Genomic DNA, 23045 nt, shown 5'->3' with positions numbered 1-23045 from the left:
GCTTCCGCTCACGAGCTTCCCTCTCATGCCTTCCCGGCACCCCGAGCTTCCGCTCATGCCTTCCCGGCACCCCGAGCTTCCGCTCATGCCTTCCCGGCACTCACGAGCTTCCCGCTCATGCCTCCCCGGCAACCCTTGAGCCTCCGCTCATGCCTCCCCGGCAACCCACGAGCTTCCGCTCATGCCTTCCCGGCACCCCGAGCTCCCACTCATGCCTTCCCGGCAACCCTTGAGCTCCCGCTCACGAGCTTCCCGTTCATGCCTTCCCGGCATCCCGAGCTTCCGCTCATGCCTTCCCGGCACCCCGAGCTTCCACTCATGCCTTCCCGGCACCCACGAGCTTCCCGGCACCCCGAGCTTCCGCTCATGCCTTCCCGGCACCCCGAGCTTCCACTCATGCCTTCTCGGCACCCACGAGCTTCCGCTTCATGCCTTCCCGGCACCCCGAGCTTCCGCTCATGCCTTCCCGGCACCCCGAGCTTCCGCTCATGCCTTCCCGGCACCCACGAGCTTCCCGCTCATGCCTCCCCGGCAACCCTTGAGCCTCCGCTCATGCCTCCCCGGCAACCCACGAGCTTCCGCTCATGCCTCCCCGGCAACCCACGAGTTTCCGCTCATGCCTCCCCGGCAACCCTTGAGCTTCCCGCTCATGCCTTCCCGGCAACCCCGAGTTTCCCGCTCACGAGCTTTCCGCTCATGCCTTCCCGGAAATCCTCGAGCTTTACGCTCATGTCTACTCGACACACCACACGTTAATGGAACATTGAATTTTTCTACCATTTGTCGTTTACTGACCGCGACAAATCAAATTCTTTTCGCGTTCCATTAATACGACCGAAAACCAAACAGACACAAACCGTACCCGCGATCATCGTTCATGAGTTACAAATGCATACCTTCGCGGCACTCATGCAACTTACATATCACGAGCGTAACCCCGTCAAACTCGACCTCGTTCGTCTCCTTGCGCGCGTCACACATTTATCATATGCAATCCATATGCTCACACAACCATGTATCACGCACTTCATACATTCGTATATGCCAACGCATATCCATGCAACGAGCATTCTACATATCCGTGTTTTTATCTTTGTTGTGCAGGTTACCGAGTCCCTTCTTGCTTACGGAGTTCGGGGACTTGTGGGGGCTCCGTGCCGCCCGCTTACTTATGCTTGGTGACTTCATGTTTATAACTCCCCAACCAAGAAGCTTCTCTTACTTGGGGACTTCGGGGACTTGTACATACCTCCAACAATATGGAGTATTTACTACATCACCAAGCATAAGTAACACCCACTTTGGGACACCCATGAGACATGGCAAGGCCCAACCGCGACATCCATCTTGTAGCCCTATGTTCAAGCTACGCAACGGTATCCGGAAGAAGCAAATCCGTCGCTGGGAAGCCACGTTCCCGCCCTTGCCAAGATGCCCTCACAACTAGGCATTTCTATACTAGAATAGTTGTTTGCTTGTCCCACATCGAAAACCATGTAATGAAGATGACTTCCTTCACCTATAAAAGGAATGCCTCCTCCCACTTAAACACCATTTCCATTACAACCAATCCCATTACATCTTTTGTAATCCCCTTGGGCCGCAAGGCTCAACACACTAGTGTAACATTCAAGTGGACGTAGTTTCCCGCTAAGGCGGGAGATGAACCACTATACATCTCGTGTCACACACTCTCTCTCTCTCTAAAGCTAACTAGAGACCCCTCGGTCACTAACGTTAACAGTTTTTTTTAATCTATTCTCTCCCCAAACTCAACTCCGATAACTCCATCACCAAACCGACTCCATCTCATCGTTTGTCCCTCAATCTCATCATACTCATTGAACTCAAACACCTCCAAATTAGTTCTCCTTCCTCCACCATCATCCAAATAATTTGTACCAATCATACCATCCTCATTCCGCCTACCATGCTCCAGTCTCTCCCTCTTCGGAACCATTCTGCCCCCTTCCACAATGCCCTTGTCCAAACCATTACAAACCCGAATAGTCTCCGGCCCAACTTTCCTCCTCGGCATCAATAGCTCATCACTCGACCCTGAATCACTCATCACCAACCTCGACCTCTTCTTCTCCTTCTTCAATTCGAAAACCTTCCGAGAACTCGAAGAACCAACACCTCCACTAACCCCATCAGGCTTCTTCCTCACAAAATTAAACACCCCGAAGAATTCCTATTCTTCACCAACACCCCAGAAGGGCCAACAGATCTCACACCTTCGTCCATCTACATCCACCACTCTAAAAAACCCCCAAATTCCAAACCCCACCCTTCAATTCATCCCCAATTCACCAAATCCGACCCGTAGACAAATCCGATCGGATCTTTTAGGAGCTAAAACGAATTATGAAAATCAACAAAAAGAAGATCAAAGCCTCCAAATAGTCGATTGAAATGACTGATTACTCTCCAAATACCTCTAGATCCAGAACGATCCGTGTTAAGATCCGAAATTTAAGCTCCGCCGGTGGATAGGTGGAGGTAGTAGAGCCTGCCGAAGACGTGGAGGGTAGTGATGAAGCCGATGAAGCAGAGGCTCATGACGAGCATGACGGTGGGGGAGATCTTCAAGCCAGGAGCGTCGTCGGTGTAGAACCTGAACCTGAGTATGTTGTTTCCGGCACCAAAGCCACCGCCACTGCCGGCCATGCCTCTAGAGCTAGAGTTGCCGCCTCCACCGATACGACGGCTGCGCATTCCAGCTGTGGCAGCAGCTGAACCACGAGGAGCCATGACGCCGGGGCGTGAGGTCGTGGAAGACGACGTCGCTTGGGACTGAGATGAGCCTCGAGCCATTGTTCCGAATAGGGAGGGAGAGAGAGAGAGAGGAGGTGGAGATAAACAGAAGACAAAAAAAAAAAAAAAAGCATAACTTAAAAAAAAGATAAAAATATAAATTAAGAAAAAGAAAAAAATGAACTGAGGGTATAATAGACATTTTAATGGGATAGGGATTGCCACGTCATCTAGTTAACGAGGCTTTTTGACTGAAAGTAACGAAATGGACCTATTGGTCCAAAATTGAGAGTACAAGGAGTAAATGTGTGAAATTAGAAGGACAAAGACTGAAGTGATTTTTGGGTAAAAGTTCAGGGAGTAAACAGTATTTAACCCTTATATTAAACAATAAAGATGTGAATAGAATCCATATGAACTAGCAAAATATATATATATATATATATATATATATATATATATATATATATATATATATATATATATGTATGTGTTCTTAATAGATCAAGGCTGCCATAAATGTAAGTAATTGATCGCAAAGGGTGATGCATCACAGTACAGGCACAATCAGGACTTTTCCAGCAGTTATTTATCAATGGATGAGTATTGTATTTGTTACAAATTGCCTACTTTGTAATGTTCATTTACCTGTTATGGGGTTGAGGAAGAACCTGATAGGTTGGAAATCTTCAAGTTGACACACCGTAAGAAGAGCAAACAAAATGAGTATGTTGATGTTGCATCTACCAAACCAGTGGTGAGTATTGAAATTGGGATATTTCTATTGTGGTTATGCCTAGTTTTGAATCAAATTATATAATCTTATGCTGTTCTATGTTTGATTTGTTTAGGAATTTCATATAATAGCTTATGTTGGAGAGTATTGGTTTCATATACCGGTAGAATGATCTCTTACTGTACTTGATCATGATTTTTTGTTTTTGGATTCGATCATTAATTTCTTAAACTTGTTCGGATATCTACCTGTAGCTATGCCATCTTTGTGCAAATCTGGATTTTGGTTTCTTCAAATGATTGTAGAACATCCCCAAAAAGATAATTACATTGTTTGCAAATCATCAGGCTTAGGTTACCATGTAGACTAATGCACCAGGTTATTAGTTGTTCACATCAAACTGATCAAATTTTAGGCAGTATGAAACTTGTTGGTTAAACATAGATGCTTTGATGAATCTGGTTTGATAAATATAGAAACATAATACGCATATTGAAATAGATCACGATTAGAGCTTAATGTCCGGGATAGAATGCAGTATATGGATTCATTCATATTAACCTACTGCAACACTAACAAAGATGTTGATATCATAGGCATTGTCTTACACTTGCTGGAAAAAATTTGCTTCTGACCATCACATGTATTGGAATGGAATATTTTTATACATACTTGAATTGTTTATGAATCATATGGTTTACTTATAATTAATTTCATGCTTGAATGCAGCAAGATTTGGAGTAGGATGAAGAGGAGAGAAGGAAGTTAAATGTTGATATTACTCCACAGGTTAGAGACGACATCTATGCAGAGGTTCTTGGGCCAGAGAAGCGTAACCGAGTGAGGGGCTTGGAGCGGGAGTCCGCTGGCATGATGTTCCATATATTCATACCAAGAAAAGATGTATTTCAAGCATTATGGAAGCATTCAAAGCAACAATTGAGGAACAACGCTTGGAGACTGCAAGATTGAGGAGTGAGGCTGAAAATGAGAGACATGAAGCTGCCCAAAGGGAGGAAAGGATTAGGATTGAAGCTACTGAGATGAACAAACATTTCGCCGCACAAACGGATGAATTTAAGAAGCAGCAAGAGACAGCTATGGCAGAGAATGCAAGGAAGGTGAAAGAACTAGCAACACTTAAAATTGGTAAATAGATAAAAGAAGCTGGTTTTTTAGGGATCGAGACTGCACCACAAGTAGATAGTAACCCAATGACACAACTTGCATCAGTCCACGCACAGTGCAATATACTTGTGATTCCAACTCCAGCCATCAATGATGTGTATCGACTCGAAATGCCTCAAACTGTTTCAGATTCGCAGCTGAACTGAAATAGTTAGTTTCACATACTATTATCTAGTTTGATGATTATGTTTTTGTCTACTTTGAGTTAGTCCTCAAAGCATTTTGATGGAAATTATTCTTGGACAAGGATTATGTTGTTCAAGGGGGAAAATCTTAGTGATATTTCACCTTCAACAACAATGTATTCTAGAAAGCAGCCTTATTTTTTGTAATCCAAGAATTTACTTTGGTACAATATGTGTTTTGCCAGGAATGTAAAAAACATCTTGCTGTGAGTGTAAAGTTTAATATTTTAGATTGAGTTGTCGATTTGTTCACTTTATTGTAAATATTTGAAGTATATTTATTGTATAAAAATAAAAGTATTATTCTGTCCAAGTTGCAAATTAATTAGCAGAATTTTTTTTTTTAAATGCTGTCACTCTTACAAAAATCAGTGAGAGTTAGGGTATAGGGATGTCGCACGGAAATCAGTGTCAATAAGGTTTTAGGTTTTGACACAGAAATCAGTATGAGTTGTATTTCACACAGAAATCAGTGTGAGATAGAGTTTACGTATTTGACACATAAATTTGTGTGAAGGAGGAAGTTGTTCACACGGACTGCATTTCATTACAGTCATTTATATTTATGGAAAGATAGTGGGGCCCACAGTATAATATTCACACGGACAAAATAATTGCTACGCTAAAAGTAAGTGTGCAATTTAACCCTGAAAAATGTCATCGTTAGTATATGGTAAATAAGGTTCGTTCAAACTGGGGATTGAGGGTACACCTGTCATTGTAAAACAAATAAAGAATTATTAAAATTATAATTTACAAAAATAAAACAAGAATAAATACAAGTTAACGAAAAAGGGGGTTTTAGGAAAAGGTAATAAAAAATTGCAAAGAAATAAAACAAAAATATAAAATACATGTACAAGATAGGGGGGACGTTAGGTACAAAGATCAAAACCAAATCCATACGATTGAATTCAATTAGAATCCTATAGTTGATAATCTAAGTCATGAGAGAGAAGTTGATCATGTGAAACATTCAAAGCAAACGATTTCCCATATTTTACTTTCCTTAATTAATTAATCTAAGTGAAAGCACCTAAATTAATCCTATTAAATATGCAATCAAAGTCTAAAAAGTTAGCTAATCAAGACATGTTCAACGCAATAAGCATAGAGAAAGGTTATCAACTTGAGTGCACAACCTAGTATGAATAAGTTCATCTACTTGCAATCCTCTTCAATTGATTTCGACTCTTGTCCAAAGCCTTTACTACTTTCGATTTAGGGTTACAAAACTATTAGGTGAATCGTTAACCTAAATCTAGCACCAATTATATGCAAATCCTAAATGTTTCAAACCACGTAAGATTAACACATAAAAGATATCAATCAAGCAAAATCAATTGAACAAACTCACAAAAGCAACATAGAATCACACCTTATAGGAATCGAAATTTTTATTCAAACATAAGAACAGCCTTTAAACTTTGCCCTAAACGTTTATGTTAACTAGATATCAAGTTCATACGAATTCAAAACAAAGAAAACCTAAAAGGTTACAAGGAATAAAATGGAATTACACCGTGAATGGAGAGAGTGGTGGAGAGCTTGAGACGTTGGACTTGAATCTTGAAAGCAAGGCTTCAAAGCTTCATGGCACAAGGTGGATGATGGCGGCTAGGAGGCTTCACGACTTCTTCTTCTCTTCTTCTCTTTGCTTGAAAACGCAGAGACTTGAAACTAGAGAATGGAGAGAGTATTTTTCGTTGGAATTTTTCTAAGGGGGAGAAGGTGTTGTGACATCCAAAGGGTGGAGGCATATATAGGGAACGGCAAAAGCTTCATGAATCTTCTTTTAATTTCCCCAAGAATTATCTGGATGCTCCACACAGCTTCCACCAATCAAATAATGCCACATAAGCCCTGTTGTGTCATCCAACCAATCAAAAGCCTCCAAAATAAAGTCCATAATCCTTCAAAATATATTATTGCCGAATTTTATAAGGATTTTTCTGATTTTTCTCTTCATTTTTGGCCAAAGAAATAGGAATGAATCTGGACAATGAATCTGGACTTGTTTTGGACCTTTTCTTGTTGTACACACTTTGCCATCCCTTAAAACTCTCCCTAGATAATTCCAACGTCATTTTCTTGATCCTTCTCTTGATTTTCACGGAAAAAATGAATATTTATTCCCAAAACATCTCTTTTTACGTCCCAAAGAACCCTAAATAATTAGGTTTCTTTCTTTTGCCGAAAATCACCATCTTCTAGAAGTATCTTGAGCTTTCTTGCGTCATCTTCAAGCCATGTGGTCTCCTATTGCCTTCAGAACTCCTCATATTTAGCCATTTTTCTTCATTTTTCCACCCATTCTTCCTAGTTGACTCAGGAGTCTTGCTTTGACAAAGTTTCCTATTTTGAACATGATTTCCTGGTTGGATCAGGATATCCTGGCTGGACCAGGAAAACTTCATTTCTCCGTTTCAGCTCAATTTTGCAGCCCTTGTGCCTTGCCTTAGCTATTTCCAACGTTTTCTTGCTTCTCTTTCTCCTTTAGGCTCATTTCAGCTCCATTTGCTCCATGGGGCCTAAAAATATAAACTTTTATTACAATTCCTAAAAATAGAAACTTTCTTAAAAAGAAGAATTTATTCAAGGAAATAACTAAGTAAATATGAGGAAATAACATTTAAAACGTCGCATTAAAATGCTCCTATCAATAATCTCTGTGAGATGAGTATTAGCCCCATCCAAACGGCACGGTAATTCAATCTGTGCGTGTACCGTGGCTAAAAGCCTTCACACACTAAAATCCATGTGAAAAAGTCTTATTTCACACAGATTAAATTATGTGGGTAATTGTTGTTTTGCTAGTAGTGTATTGAGTCAAAGTGGATTTAGCTGGGATTCCTCAACACAAATGATAAACGTAGATGAAAATAGTGTATGAGAAGAATACGTGAAGGTATGTAACTTTTATTAATTTTTTTTTTCCATAATATTGTTTGTCTATTCTACTAACTTTTCCTTATGCAACTTTTATTATTTGTTTGCATTCTCATGATGAAGCTATAAGCTTTCAGTTTAAAAGAATCCCACATTAGGATGATATAGTTGATTTGTGTGGCAAAGATAGAGCCACCAGAGAGGGTGCTGAAACAGGTTTCGACGCCATTGAGGTTATGACTCCTCTTGTTAATGAAGATAATCATGTTGATTTGGAAGGTGATGACCAAGCATCAGAAGATATTCACATCATTGAAGACAATTCACCGAACCAAGCTCAGAAAAAGAAAAATGAAGCAACAGTCTCTTCTAGTGTACCTCCTCCAAAGAAAAGATTTACAACTAAAGATGTCTTGGGTACTTCGGTGGATAAGAATGGCTTCATCTTTTGAAGAACTCATTCGTGCTACTACAAAAAGTCTTGCCCCAAAAGATGTATGGACATAAATAATGACAATACTAGATATTTCTAAAGAAGAACAAATAAAAGCATGCGCTTGGTTTATGAACAAATAAGCGAAGCTGAGATGATTTTTGGTATGCCCCTGGGACTTAGGAATGTACCGGATAAACTTGTTTGGCACTTTACCAAGAATGGGACGTATAGTGTGAAGTCCGGATACTGGGTTGCTAGGGACATGATGTCTCGGCAACATGCTGATAGGGCAAGGTCTAGTACCAACGGATGTAAGGAGGTTTGGGAGAAAATATGGGGAATTAATGCACCACACAAAATTAAGGTGTTTATGTGGAGGGCGGTGAAAGGTTTCTTGCCATGTGCAACTAACCTAAAACAAAAGAAGATTCTAGAGGATTCTAGATGTTGGCAATGTGGGTGGAATAATGAGTCGGTGATGCATGTACTCTGGGATTGTCTGAAAGTTAAGAAAATATGGAAAAAGACTTTTCTGCAGGGAGTCTGTAGAGTATGGCAGGAACCCACCTTTCTCGACTTGGTGCATCACATATGTTCCACAGCTACTAGATCTGAACTGGAAACATTTTGCTTCACCGCTTGGTGGATTTGGAGGAACAGAAATCTGCACCGGTACGAGGAAAAGAGCTTGGAGCCTGAAGAGGTTGCCTGATTAGCTACGGAGTGGCAGAATGAGTTTGTGCGTTTGGGAGTTTCGACACACAAGTTGCCTATTGCTGCAGTACACGGCCAAATTAGTTGGAAACCTCCACAGACGGGGTACATTAAAATGAACTTTGATGGGGCTCATGATGCAAGAAAAGGAGTTTGCGGCCTGGGGTTGTTTTTAGAGACAATCATGGAGTATTGAAAGGAGCTATGACAGTCCCACAGGTTGGTAACCTCGCCCCAAGATCTATTGAAGCTTTGGCATTGCTGCATGGCCTCAGATTTGCGATTCATGTTGGATTCTCCAATCTTGAAGTTGAAGGGGATGCCCTCTCAGTCATCAATGCTTTACAAGAGAGTTCGGAGGATTATAGCTCTGAGGGTCATTTAATTGACGAAGTTAAGTCTTTATTTCAGTCTTTTCACAATTGTAGTAGTCGATCACTTTGTGAAACGAGAAGGCAACAAGGTTGCTCATCGTTTGGCAAAAGAGGCATTCAAAGTTTGTCAACCTTTACTTTGTCTGGAGTCGGGGCCTAGTTGGCTCCATCAGTGTGTCAGTATAGATTTCCAGTATGAAGTCTAGTGTGGTCTTTCTTTGCAGCAACTACTAGTTTGTTTGTTGCAAAGTATTGTTCCATCTTTCTATGTTTGCAGTTCATTAATATTAATGAAGTTCTCTTTGATCAAAAAAAAAAAATCACTTTAAAATGTAATTTAATAAGCAATTGAATGCAAACGCCGTTTGAATAAGGACGTCACTTCATCTGTCTTCTACTTTTTTCGTTTATGATAGTCTTCCTATTCGTCTGACTCGCTGAAATAATCAAGCCGCATAAGAGTATCTCTTTCGTAATTTAAGTTGTGGTTGTTGTTGGTAATTTTTTCGCAACTGCAACTGCAACTGCATCGCCTTATTCTTCTTCTTCTTGTTCCTTATTCTTTCCTTTAGTTTTTAGTTCGCTGATGCTTTGAATAATGACTTGCGTTTTCTATGGAATCACAACCCAGCATTAGGTGAGTTCTTTTTTCTTCCAATCGACATGAATTGGGTTCTTGTATGAGTGAGGAGGTAAATTAACAGAAGGGATAAAAAAAGAAAAGAAAGATTCGGTGCAAGAGAGATTCAGAGACTTGGAGAGTTGGAGTTGTACTAAAATTAAAGAGGGAGAAAGAAGAGTATGATAGAGAGATGAAGTCTCGTCCAAGTACAAACCCAACAAAAACTCACAAAGAGTTGTGATATGAATCTTTTAAAGCCCAGCAAAAACCCTATGGGAATTTCACATATTGCTCCCCACAAAGAGTTCAATTGTGAAAGAACACACCCAACATCAAACCCAATCTATTGATTAATCCCTTAAATATATTGATGTTGATCCATCCTCGCTTTGGAAGAGGGAGGGTTTGATTTTGGTGAAGCTTGGGATTGTCGGCTCTCCATGACTCGATCATCTCTGAGTTTGAGCTTCCAATTGAAAGAAAGATGAGAGAGGAATTAGAGAATTGATTCAATGGAAGATGAAGGATTCAAATCTGTAGGGCCCTGTTTGGATAGGGGGATTTGGAGTTGAGGATTTGGATTTGGGTGACCTAAATCCAAATCAACCCGTTTGGAAACTTCATTTGATGGCCATTTGGATTTTCCCAAAATCCTCCCTGAGATTTCAAACTTGAAAATTTGATGCTAGTTATTTGAAATCTCCACGTCTTACCTCTTGACGAAAAAGAAAAAAAAAAGTTGTCACCTCGCTTCCTCTGTTCAGTCTCGATGACAGAAAGACTTTTGTTTATTCTCTCTCACATCTCTTGATTCTACTCTCTTTTGCACCTCTCAGTTTCTTTCTTCTCTCTCATTCTTTCATTATTCCCTCTGATGATTGGTCTGCCACATGGAAATCGCTGTTCATGGAGGTGAAGCTCTAGTTGGGGATCTAAGATACATTGGAGATTGATTCGGCAGAGTTGGAGAGGACAACACCAGATCTGGGTTCTAATGGTAAAGGAAGAAATTTAAATCTTCAATCCCAAATCTTCATATTGATAGTTGTAATCCAAACAGTGAAATTTTAAATGCTTAGATTTCAATTACACGTATTTTAAATACATTTGATTTGAAATCAAAATCCAAATTCAAATATCGTTTCCAAACGGGGGGGCCTAGGGGATGAAGACGGGAAAGATTTAAGTTCCGTTAACAATAAAATCCTAAAACTTTGTATTACACATTTTGCTGATGTGGCATATTAATGGCCCTTAGATATTTCATGTACGGCTGAGATTAAAGCTTGATTGGAGGATCCGGATCCTTTAATTTTTTTTTCTTTTTTTGGTTCCAATCAACTAACTTGTCCACAACTAGTCTTCCAAAAAAAAAAAAAAAACTTGTCCACAACTACGGCCATGATTTCGTAATCAATCAATCAAAGACCAATGGAACTTTACAAAAATAGAAAGAGCACCGACGAGCTTTAACATTTATCCAGTTACAAACCGACACGTTTATTAATACCCTACGCATGCGCGCACCTGATCCTAAACTTCCAAGTATAAAAGACCATTTGAGGTCTTCCGGGAGGCCAGATAGGTTTTTCCGGACTCCTCATATTTTTATCGTTCATCCTCTCAAATCTCTACGCCGCCTTAAGTCCTGAATCTTATACCATGGCTCGCAGAAGCTCAGGAGGTCAGTGCTCTCCCTAGATCTCTCTACCCTCCATATTAAACCCCCTGCCTCCCATGTATTTGATTTATTTTCATTTCGTTAATTTCTAGGGTTTTTCATTTTCTGAGACAACCCTATAAGTTCCTGGATCTTGTTATTCAGTTAGGGTTTGGGGTTTATCTTTTACATGGAAATTGAAATTGTATGGTTTGAATTTTTCGTATAGGTATTGATCTTTTCTTATTAATATTGGGGGTCTTTGTGTTGCTGTGCACTCGATTCGTAATTTTTGATGTGCCCAAAATATTTGGTGCTACTAGTTTCTGATGAAATAGTTAGTTTCTGTAGCCATGGATGGTTTTCTTAGCTCTACTCCTTTTCCTTTTGTTATTTTTTTCCCCCGCAGTTGAATAGCTGTGACTTTAGACTTTGGAGTTTTAACAGAAAGTCAGTTTATGCTGTTGGCATATTTTCCTATATGCTGTTGATCATCCGGTTACATAGCTAAGATAGAAACTGAAGATTAATTTTGTACCCTTTAAGCTCGTGTCAATTTGCAGTTCTGGAAGTTTCAATTTTAGACTTGAAACCTAGATTGTTTCATTATCACAAATTTAACAAGGAATTTGCCTTGATGGTTATAATAGTAGCTTTTCCATTGAGCACGAATGTTTTTGGATCTCTTCATGTCCGTGTTATATCAGATAATATCCATTCTGTAATTTTTTTTCTTTCTTGAAAGGTCATTCTGTTTAATTTATAGTTGGTTAATGTGGTTCCTACTCAAATTTTTTTTTTTCAGGTCGATCTGCCCGCCCAGCTCCTCGTCGGGCTCCAGCACCAGCACCAGGTACTTATATTTGGCGTTATATTAATTTGTAATATGGTATTTTTGTTTGCTAATTTCATAATGACCTGTTGACCTCTAATTACTTTACTTGTCTTTTTTCATGCAGTTCGTCAGGCTCCTCCCCCGGCTCCTGCACAAAGTGGAAGTGGTGGATCCATGCTTGGAGGGATCGGATCAACCATAGCCCAGGGTAATGAACCATATCTAGTTGCTCAGAAATGCATGTGCAGTCATTGAATTATGTTCAGGATTTAATATTGTTTCCCATTTCCTTTTGCAGGAATGGCTTTTGGAGGTGGAAGTGCTGTTGCACACAGGGCCGTGGATGCTGTGATGGGTCCTCGCACCATTCAACATGAAACGGTAGCCTCTGAGGCCTCTGCTGCTCCAGCATCCATGGCTAGCTCTGATGCATGCAGTATTCACTCTAAGGCTTTCCAAGATGTATGCAATACTCTTCTACTTCCTTTATCTTTTATTTTCTTGCAACTGTAGTGATTTTTCAAAGTGTTGACATCTTCTTTGCTCTGTATGAATTAACTATTAGGGATCAGTAGATGAATTTCCTTGGTGCCTAAATTAATCCTTTCCTTCCCCTATTCGTGTCTTGCGTGTATGTGTTTTGCCAGTTGGTTTTAACTTGCCACCAGTCCTCAGTAAAGTTGATTTATTCTTGTTATTTGCAATTTGCTGTGATTCCTATGAGTGTTGGTGCTCATGATAAAATTCCATTCTAATTTTTTCGTTTCTGCCTCAAACTTTTCTATGTCTTGGATATGTATCATTGTGAGTAGTGAGAAGTTCCTTTTTCCTCATGTCCTAAAACCATCTCTCCTGGTGATGTTCTCCGTTTTAACTTCGTTTAGATGGTGGTTGTGGTGAAGGTATAATGGTATTTAAATACCTACTTGTCAGGTGGATACCATGTAGTAAGATAATGATGGTGAAACCCTGTTACTTTAAAATGTTGTCTGCAATGGATTTGAATGACGTGTGTTGGAAGTAAAGTGATAGAAAGATTGGCTTTAAAATTTACATTTGGGTTTGTGGCTCTTATTGCAGTGTGTCAGCAACTTTGGAAGTGAGATCAGCAAGTGCCAGTTCTACATGGATATGCTGTCCGAGTGCAGGAAGAACTCTGGCATGTTGAGTGCCTAGTGACCATCTCTTTGGCTTTGGCTTTGCGAAGCAATGAGACCTGATTTGAACTTTTCGGCTATGTCATCTTATAATGTGCTAGTCATGATGGTTATTAGTAGTGCCCTTTGGGTTAATCCTTTCTGAATGGTGCTAAAACATTATGCACGGCATATTATGGTTATTGAACTGGATCCTGGTGCTTGTTTCAAGCATCCATCTGTGGAATGATTTCTTTATAAATAAATTAATTGGAAGTTATGGGTACTACGTTTTGGTGCAATGTGTTGATTGGAATGGATACTTGATCTCTTGGGTATACTGGCTGAAGTATAATTTCATGAATGCAGTATTCGGGATATAGGGTGAGGGAGAGTTGGTATGGGTCGATGTCTGTGTGCATAAATGAGATGAATTATACGGTTTATACCGTTAATTGTTGTGCTGACTGCGGGCACCCGTAGGAAATGCTAGATTACTAGCAGACTCTGATTGGTGTCAAACTGGAACTGGTCAGATTCTCAAGTTAGGGCCAACTTTAAACGTCAGTACACAATTTACATTATTTTTTTTGAGAATGAAAATTTACATTGAGTGCAAGAGAAAAAACCAAAAATATTAGACAAAAAAAATTCAAAACAATATGGTGTGTGTGTATGTATAGTGTGTGTATCCGAAGAATTATTCAGTAGTCGGCCTTATGATGGTTGGGATGATGCTTCTGGTGATTTTGATCGCAACTTAGGCACAGATTTTTTGGCCCTAATGTGCTTGCCATTTATGCTCAAGTACACCTTGCTTTTTCCATCAAGAATCACTGGAATCAAGGATGCCGAACGAACCACTAGTTGAGCAAAAAGAGGCTGCTGATACTTTTCCTTAATTTCTTGCATGTAGATACGATCAATAATATCACCAAATTCCCTAGTGAAACACTCTCGGACTTCATTTTCCGAAAGGGGGAACCCTTTAGAGAATGTTAGGAAAAGAGTCCTCTCTTGTTCATCACACTCATTATCACTCAACGTCAAATTCCTACAAGTCTCCCCCGCTTCTTTATTCTCGATCTGGCTCTCTTGATGAAAAATGGTGCTAGTTTCTTCAATAAGCTTCGCCTTGGCATGGTAGTATGGTTGATAAGGGAAGTCCTGAAAAGCTCTCAAGCAAACATCTTTGAGAAATTTGATGACTGCGCAAATGATCACATGGCGGTTGTCATGGAAGAACTTGAGGGTGACAGGACTTTCACTTATGGCTTGGAGCTTAGGGATTTCCGTGTCACTCTGGATATCATCAATCTTAATGTAATTCAAGGCTATTACCGTCTCGTCGGCCATGGCATTGAGCTCAGTGTCGGGTAGAGTCAATGCCTTGTTCACCAAGTTGTTAAACTCCTTGCTGGTGTGCTCCAGCGACATCCACAATGCCATGACCCCTGCTGATTCATCCAGGTCACGTCTCAGATCGTAGATTAAACGAGTGAAGAGCCTCCGATCAATGTTGTGAAATTTGTTAAACTCTTCTAGAGACTGCTCATATTTCCTACCGGAAACAATAAACCTATTAATGTGGAATGTCATCTTCTGGTTTCCACCAAGGACACGTGCAACCAAAGAAGCATATCGAAACACAATGTAGGCACAAAAAGGTCGCTCCCCAGGTTGGAAACTTTCCATACGGATGGCAGCAATAACATGATGATGATCCATAACTGTAATTTGATTCCCAGTAGTACAATATATATACCAAGTAAAGAAGTCTCTAAGTTCACGTTCCGGAATAGGGTCTACAGTAGAGAATGTTATGACGATAGTCCGATCTTCTTCGGGCTCTAGTGGAGGAATGCCAGAGTTAATAGCATTGTGCACCAAAGCAGCATTGGTGCTCATTATCGTATTCCAATTGTCTTGAACAAGTGTTGGGAACAGTGTGTGGGAAGTATCGTATGTCATAAGAGGTACGATTGCCATTGATGGATCTTGTCTGAAGATAAACTCTTAACTCTCTCAATCGATCTCTTAAAAGGAATAACCCTACTAAAGGGCCTGAGGGCGTATTATAAGGGTGACAATTATTTTGCTCCAGTTGTTAGTAGGAAGTTTTTGGTTTCCAATATCTAGTAGGAACAGGAAAACTTTACTTGTCAAAAAAAAAAAAAATCAATTAATTAATTAATGAAATTTATACGTTTTACCTAGTTGAGCATGGAGAAGACAAACGTAAATACTTCCAGTTTCTTGTTGGAGTGTTTTTTTATATTTTTTTTTCTTTTGCAAGATACAATTATTAATTAAGAAGCATTCCTTGGCGAATCTAGGTCACAAAATTGATGTTGCTAGTTGGCATGATCATCCTTCTTCTGTCCTTCCTGCTTTACGTTTATATCTTTTACAACCAAAATTTCTTTGTAATTTTCTTTCTTCATCAAAAAGAAAAAGAAAAAAAGCATTTGATTAATATTAAGGTATTGCGAATTGCACTCCTCTTAATTAAGGTATTGAGAAATGAAGGTATAGCAGAGTGGGAAAATTCTAGTTTGTTGACGTATGCCATACATCAAGTTTTTTGAATATTTTAGACCGTTGGATTTAAGTAAAAGTTGAATATATCTAATGGTCTAGAATATTCAATAGTGGTAACTTGCTTACCCATTAACCTGTATCAATTTTTTTTTTTTTTTTCTTTTTCAATATTCCCAATTACATATTGAAAATAAAATTTAGAAAACCCTAAATTGAAAAGGAAAAGAAGAAGATTAAAAGAGGAATATTGTCCCCGTCCAGATTACTCGTCCATCTTTTACAATAGTCATTCAGTTTTTGTCTAATTTTGTTCTAAGAAAAAACCCTAATTTGAAGAGGAGAAGACGAGAGGAAGGAGGAAGAGCTTGATCGAGGAAGGATATGTCACAGCACAGCTGGTAAGTTTTCTTCAATTAACCTTGTTTGCTTCCTGTCATCCTTAAATTATCCTTGTTTGCTTCAATTTGGTATTCAATTGCCCACCTGTCATGCACCGCAATTCCTATTCTTTAAGTTATCCTTGCACTACAAGAAAAAACATATTTAACAACATGCAATTCACGTTGTCAATAACTTTTGACAACGTTTGCCGCATGTTGTAGATGCCAAAGTCATTAAAAGTCCCCGAGTCCTTAACATCGAGCTTTGAACGTTGTCGAAAAGAGGCGAAGCATGTTGTTGTAATTATTCAACAATGAGCTATGCACGTTGTCATAAATTTTCGATAACGTTTCAAGCGCATGTTGTAAGTTTTAACAACATTCTCTGCACGTTGTCATAAATTTTAGACAGCATACACGGTACGTTGTCATATTAATGGATACGTTGTTATAAAATTTCAGTACATACTATTGCACCCAATTTGCTGGGTTATGCTTTCCTGTACCTCTAAACATTCACCATTACTTAAACTCATTCACATGCCAATATTAGTACACACTAACCATGTATGAAAAATTTACATTTCATTAGGAGTGCCACATTCTCTTATACATATGTTCTTTACAAAACAAGCATGACAAAGTACTGGATTCTTTGTTCATCAGCATTGACAAAACATGCATGGTACTCCCTCACCTACATAAATTCTCTAGTAAAGCAAAATGTACCTGCTACTTCAACTACTAAGGGAGCATTTTAATGGAGCTTTTGGGCCATGCAAGAGTGCTTCCTACAGCTTCACCAAGTTGTTTGGCATCCATGGTTGCTCTATACACTTCCATAGTCTGATACTCATCAAACACCACGTCAACCCAAACCTTCCAACAATCTCGTCCAAGAGGCACACAATGAACTTTTGTACTTGGATTTGTTGAAGAGATCTTCCCTTCAGCCACCACTTCATCTTCTTCATAATTGTTCCAATTCAAAAGTGCACATCTTCTATTTTCAAGATCATTGCTTGGAGCATTGATTGGTCTACTTGATTGTTGTGACTACAAATATAAGAAATTAAGAGAGAGAAATATTGGTTTAAACATCTAACTGTAATATTGCTCACACAGTTTCTGGAAGTAATAGCTATTGTATCAGTAGATTAAGAGGATAAAACTTAAAACTGAACATGTACCGTACAGTACCTAGTTGCTTACCAAGAGCAATTCTATTTTATTCTTCAAAGCATAGCCCTACTCTAAAATGATAATTAGACTGTAATGACTAATGATTGTTGTCCAGGAACCTCAAAGCAGAAATTCCTCTCTTGTTATAGCATGACAATAGGTGAATTTTGTTTCACCTAAAATTCATAAATCTTACCAATTATAGCAGAGATTACATACCTGAGAAGTAGTTGCATGTGCATTTATCATTTTCTCTAAGTTTATGTTCTGTTGAGAAGGTCCCTGAATTTAGTTCAAGACACATTAGATTATGCTTCTTCATTCCCAATGGATTTGTTAAGCACAAGCCAGAAACTGCATATCAGATCTATCTTAATTCGTAGTTCACAACATGACCACAGGTCCACAAGTAAAGTAATACCTATAGTCATATGCAGTAAGTCTTGCAACTGAACAACTCATCGCATACCAGAACTCGTTTTTTTTTATTTTAACTCAAAAACACAGTAGTTTCACATTTCCAACTTGAAGATGATATCCCATAAAAAAAAAAAGGAAAAAAAAAAACTTGAAGATGGTATGAAGGCATATCGAATACCAGACTATTCCGCCCACTCATGTTTAATACATAATTTTGTATACCACGTACCAACTACTATCAGATCAATAACTTGATCCCCTAAACAATATAAGTCATATTTTAATAGTAAACTACAATGTCATACACAATTATGTAGCAGAAGATGTCAATGGCTATTTGCAGTCGAGAATACAGGAGCTTTTGAGATGAAGTGTACAAATGAATTCAATTGCAAGAGGTGGTATAGAATCGTTCTAGATAATTGGCAGTTTCTGTGTTTTGTTTCAGAATCCGAAGAGTAATAATGCATTCAAGTTTCAAGAGCAGATTTGTACCTCCTGAGTGGCCTCTTAATAGAAGTTCTGTAACAGATCATGAATGATGCAATACCATGTGTCCAAAAAGCATTTAATAGAAGGAGAAATTTACCCGAAACTCAGGACCAAGTTTGTATTTCACAAAGTTGTCCCATTCTATCTGAGATTTCACATTTGCTGGCTTGACCTTGTCAATTGCACGTTTCTTGGTAGGAAAATCCACAACCAGGCAACTTAAGGCATCACAGAAGGTTGAGACAGAAGGTTTAATCCAAGAGATGCTTACCTCAATTCAGAGATCCTTTGCAAGTTTTGCCTCACTTATTTTATTGATTATAAAATTCTAAACTCTCATCCTAAACGAGCATGAGACATAACTCCCATTATAACATTTACGCCCATACAAGTGAGAAGTGAGATGTGATACCATATGTGTCAAGAAAACCAGATGCCTTGTTTTTTCATAAATGTTGCAAAGGGAGATAAATGCAAACAATCTTTCATTAATACATCAGAATCACTGAAAAATGAGGAAGGAGAAACTCAAGATAAACTGACGGAATTTAGAAAAAGCCTTGACAGTTTAATTGGAATGATAGTCTGATCGCCTTTGCTAGATAGTATCAGCAGTTTGCTGTGGGATTTATTGTATCTTTATTTACTTGTTGTAGTGTATGGCACTTTGGTTGCTTTTGATAAAGAAATAAAATGGATTGTAAAATTGCACGAATGAAAAGAGAAAAAAAAAAGGATAATAAGTCGATATATGTAGACTATAAAAAAATCTCATCATAGATGAAAAACAGGATAAAAAAAAAGTGCAGTGAATGAGTACCTACACTGAGAAAAGAATGAAGCTCGGAAGGAAAAAACAAATTAATCAACTCAAGAGCATTAGATTGTTCAGTAGACTGTAGTAGACAAATAGCACTGAGACAAATGGCTGCTAACAATAATCAAAATAAACATAAGATAAGAGCACTGGCACCTGACAAAAATAATGATGTCAAAGAAAATTTCAACATGACAGATGACAAACCTTATTTTCTTGGTCACGATCAAGCTTCAAGAATATAATATCGTGATATTTCTGTGACAATTCTATATATTTTGGAGCTATAATCATTCAAGGACCACACCTGCGGATGAAGATCAAAGGAAGGAATGACAAATCAAGAGTAACTAATCTTAAGATATTAAGATATACCAAGAAGCATGAGCCGGGTGAGAAACCAAAACAGATTTAGTCATTATAGCAAAGTGGTGCAGGTAATGCAATTGCAGCCTAGGTCCAAGTTATGGTTTCGGTTAGCTAAATTCATGTCCAGTTTCAACTTCATGTTTAATTCTTCTGGCTTTTAAGAATCAATGAAAGATTAAAATGCTACTTTGTTAAAGCCACCGTGTTCTTCCCCCTCTTGACCCTACAAGCAGAAATTGCAGTCCTCACTAAACAATGAATTGAATCGAAAGGAGAAGCTAAAGGCAAATTCTCACACTAAACTTAGCCTATTCCAATTTGCCTCATATATTTTTGAAACTAAACAATTTGCAGAACTATAAATGTCAAAATTCCGTGCTATTCTACTCTACCTATTTTCTCAAAATGCAGAAAACTAGTCATAGATTGCAGCTAACTAAACTTTCTTAATCAATTGCAGATACAATAAGAGAAGCCCATTCAATTCCACAAAGCCATATACTCAATTGCCCATTCAATTCCACAAAGCCATATACTCAATTTCCCATTCAATTGAGTATATGGCTATGTGGAATTTCCGAAAATTTTCGAACCAAACACTACCATGAACGAACAATAAGTCAAAAAAAAGTACCTGTAATCAGAATCGGAGAAGCATTGCAGGAATCGAAGGGAGCTGATCTTGAGAAAGAGCTTGAGCTTGAGCTTCAGAAGGGAACCAAAGACAGAGAAGCTGAGCTGAGCTGAGAGACGCTGCGAGTGAGAGAGAGAGAGAGAGAGAGAGATCTGAGCTTTTGAGAGAATTTGAAATTGAAAACTGAGAATGAAGAGCGATTGGTACCTGGAGACGAGTTGATGGCGGGAGGGAAGGACTGCTTGAAGTCTGAAACGACTAGGTGGCTCCGAGCCCGTCGAACATTATGAAGGTCACCGTCGACTGAGGCGAGAGCTTTTGGTGGCGGGAAATGAGTTTTGGCTTCGACTAGGGCGTTTAGTGGCTTTGTAAAAGGTAGGTCAACCAAATTTCAAATTTCTCCTAAAATTTAGAATAAAACGGACAGCTCCCCTCACCAATTTTTTTTTTTTTATCTCAAAGTTTTGACAGCGTTCGCCACATGTTGTCATTCTGAAAAATTTTCAACAACGTGCACACCTGCTTGTTGATAACTTAATTGACAACTTGCAGATAACAACACACAAAGTAGATTGTTGATAACCAAATTAACAACGTGCAAATGACGCGTGTGGTATTAAATGATTTACTACAACGCACATTATTTGCTCGTTGTCGAATACTGTAAGTAACAACGAACATTTAGAGCATGTTGTTATTGTGATGTTGTGGTAGACTACTTTTCTTGTAGTGTTGTTTGCTTCGTCTGTTTCCCAAAGAAGTAAAAAGCAAGCAATGTTACTTGCTATATCCAACAATCCCAACTCTAATCTTGGGAAATTAGAAAAATTTAAACTTCTATCGATCGATCGAATTTCTTGAACAATTTAAACTTCTATTGTCTAATACTTCCAAGGAATAGGCTGTGAATGTTGATGGTGGTGGTGGTCCTCGTACTGCCAGTGGGTATAGCATGCAAATAGACATGTCAATGTCTCATATATGCTGATATTCTGTTCTATAATCTCCTGCGGCAAAGACGGTGAAGAATGATGAGTAGGCTAATCATGGTTTTACTTAATTTAGTCTCTGACACATATATGAGTAGGCGATCAATCTTGTAGGTGCACCCAGATTCATGATTAATATTATCATATTTGGGGCCTCTATCTAGGTGGAATTTCGAAGTTCATGGCTAAGTGTGTTATATAGGTTTTTGGTGCTTGGAAAACAACACAATATGCAGGGGTAGTTATGTGGTAGTTTCTTGAACAACAATATAGGTGGAAGGAATCCTAGCTCTAGCATGTCAACAACAAAACTTGTCAGATTTAATAAGGGAAAGTTGTCCTCGGTGTGCATGATACAGAAAGTTTTCAGTAATTAACTATTTTCAATCCGCACTCACATGATTGTTTTGGTATTTGATATTCGAAAACATATCCGGTAGATGTAGTGAAAATCAACGATAATTTTTTTCATATGCGTCATCATGCAGCACTGGTGTTATAGATGTCAGGTGTTGATCCTTTGGACTTCGAAAAACCACCCATTTCCACTTCCTTTGGAGTAATTGTCTCACCACCCTGCTTATATGCAAAGTTTAATGAGAGTTGTTTCAAATTTTAAAAGAAATTAAGAAGACAATGGTACCAGACTAATAAAGGTTTCCGGATTTGGGTTTATAGGTTATGTTTGATGACTTGAAGTAAAATCTTTAAGAACTACTAAACATACAGCAGCACTGAAGACAATTTTCTGCTTTTTTACATAGAAAGTAGCTGTTATCGATGAATAGTGTGAGCATGTATTGTAGTCCAATTTGATGGTAAAAATTGTTTTGGATATTCAAGATTAAATATGACATCTGGGTGCAACTTATTTGTTGGCTTGCAGGTGGAAACTGAGGCATCTTATTTGTTATTCTCAAGTGCATCTCATCCCACTTGAGTTGAACTAATGTAAACATTATTGAAAAGAAAAGAAAAAAAAAAGGCCTAGCTGCTGATTCATTTATTATCATGGAAGGAGACAATAAACTAAAATCTTTTTGCTTTGATCTTTCATATAAATCAGGAACTAGCGCTTTCGTTTCACCATCATCTACTCCACAATCCAAAACACCCAAAAGACTCCATTTTACAAATCCCAAACCCCGTTTCTACTTAAATTGGTCTACTATGTACGTACATATTGTTCCCAGTACAATAATTTTTTTTTAATAATCCTAAAGGTTTTAATTTGATATAGATAATCCATCTAATAATATGTTGCATATTAGTTTGTAATCTTAATTTCTGTATTTTTTTCTTTATTTCAGGCATGGATGGATCATATGAACCTTCAATGTTTAATGGAAGTGACGTAATGAAATGCAATATAAGGGAGTTAGAAGATGAATTAGCAGCAGCCGCCACCGCAACTTTGGCTGCCTCACGCTCCCTGTTATCAAGCTGAATGAGATTCTGGGTAGCTAAAATCGCTTGCGGCACCAAATCATGAGATGCCCTGGCATACAATCTCCTCACCGCAATTGAAGCAGCGTCCTTAACCTCCTGAGAATTCAACGGAAAAAGAACAACCTTAAGGAATCAACTTCATTTGCAGAAACTAGGCCAAGAGAGGCAGAACATTACAATAATATTAATTTATGAAACTCATAGTGCTAATGAGGTACAGTAATGGATATTAAACTAACT

The 23045-nt window shown here is 38.6% G+C and overlaps 4 protein-coding genes across 5 annotated transcripts; 2 read left to right on the top strand and 2 right to left on the bottom strand.

Annotated features, from left to right (window-relative positions):
- Positions 1–2475: 2475 nt before the first annotated feature.
- LOC133736221 (protein transport protein Sec61 subunit beta-like) lies at positions 2476–2844 on the bottom strand. Its single transcript, XM_062163664.1, has one exon. The coding sequence runs from the start codon at positions 2815–2817 to the stop codon at positions 2476–2478; it is 342 nt and encodes a 113-aa protein (XP_062019648.1). The 5' UTR covers positions 2818–2844.
- Positions 2845–8306: 5462 nt separating this feature from the next.
- On the top strand, positions 8307–8903 carry LOC133737440 (uncharacterized). Its single transcript, XM_062164988.1, has one exon. The coding sequence runs from the start codon at positions 8307–8309 to the stop codon at positions 8901–8903; it is 597 nt and encodes a 198-aa protein (XP_062020972.1).
- A 2531-nt stretch (positions 8904–11434) lies between these two features.
- Positions 11435–13821, top strand: LOC133740556 (uncharacterized protein C6C3.02c). Its single transcript, XM_062168512.1, has 5 exons — positions 11435–11585; positions 12367–12414; positions 12521–12604; positions 12695–12858; positions 13477–13821. The coding sequence occupies exons 1-5, from the start codon at positions 11564–11566 to the stop codon at positions 13570–13572; spliced, it is 414 nt and encodes a 137-aa protein (XP_062024496.1). The 5' UTR covers positions 11435–11563; the 3' UTR covers positions 13573–13821.
- Positions 13822–16601: 2780 nt separating this feature from the next.
- LOC133735430 (uncharacterized) lies at positions 16602–21099 on the bottom strand. Of its 2 annotated transcripts, none has more exons than XR_009859010.1 (5): positions 20575–21099; positions 20368–20486; positions 18645–19671; positions 17855–17917; positions 16602–17509 (listed from the first exon to the last, which is right to left on the bottom strand). XR_009859010.1 is itself a non-coding variant. In XM_062162837.1 (5 exons), the coding sequence occupies exons 3-5, from the start codon at positions 19656–19658 to the stop codon at positions 17198–17200; spliced, it is 462 nt and encodes a 153-aa protein (XP_062018821.1). In that variant the 5' UTR covers positions 19659–19671; positions 20368–20486; positions 20575–21099; the 3' UTR covers positions 16602–17197. The 2 variants fall into 2 exon arrangements, 1 of the variants encoding a protein (XP_062018821.1); XM_062162837.1 differs by having other exon boundaries at positions 19572–19671.
- Positions 21100–23045: the final 1946 nt, after the last annotated feature.

This window comes from Rosa rugosa, chromosome 3 (assembly GCF_958449725.1).
Source record: "Rosa rugosa chromosome 3, drRosRugo1.1, whole genome shotgun sequence".
NCBI classification, from domain to species: domain Eukaryota; kingdom Viridiplantae; phylum Streptophyta; class Magnoliopsida; order Rosales; family Rosaceae; genus Rosa; species Rosa rugosa.
The sequence above is the reverse complement of the archived record's forward strand: the minus strand, read 5'-3'. Positions and strand labels throughout refer to the sequence as shown.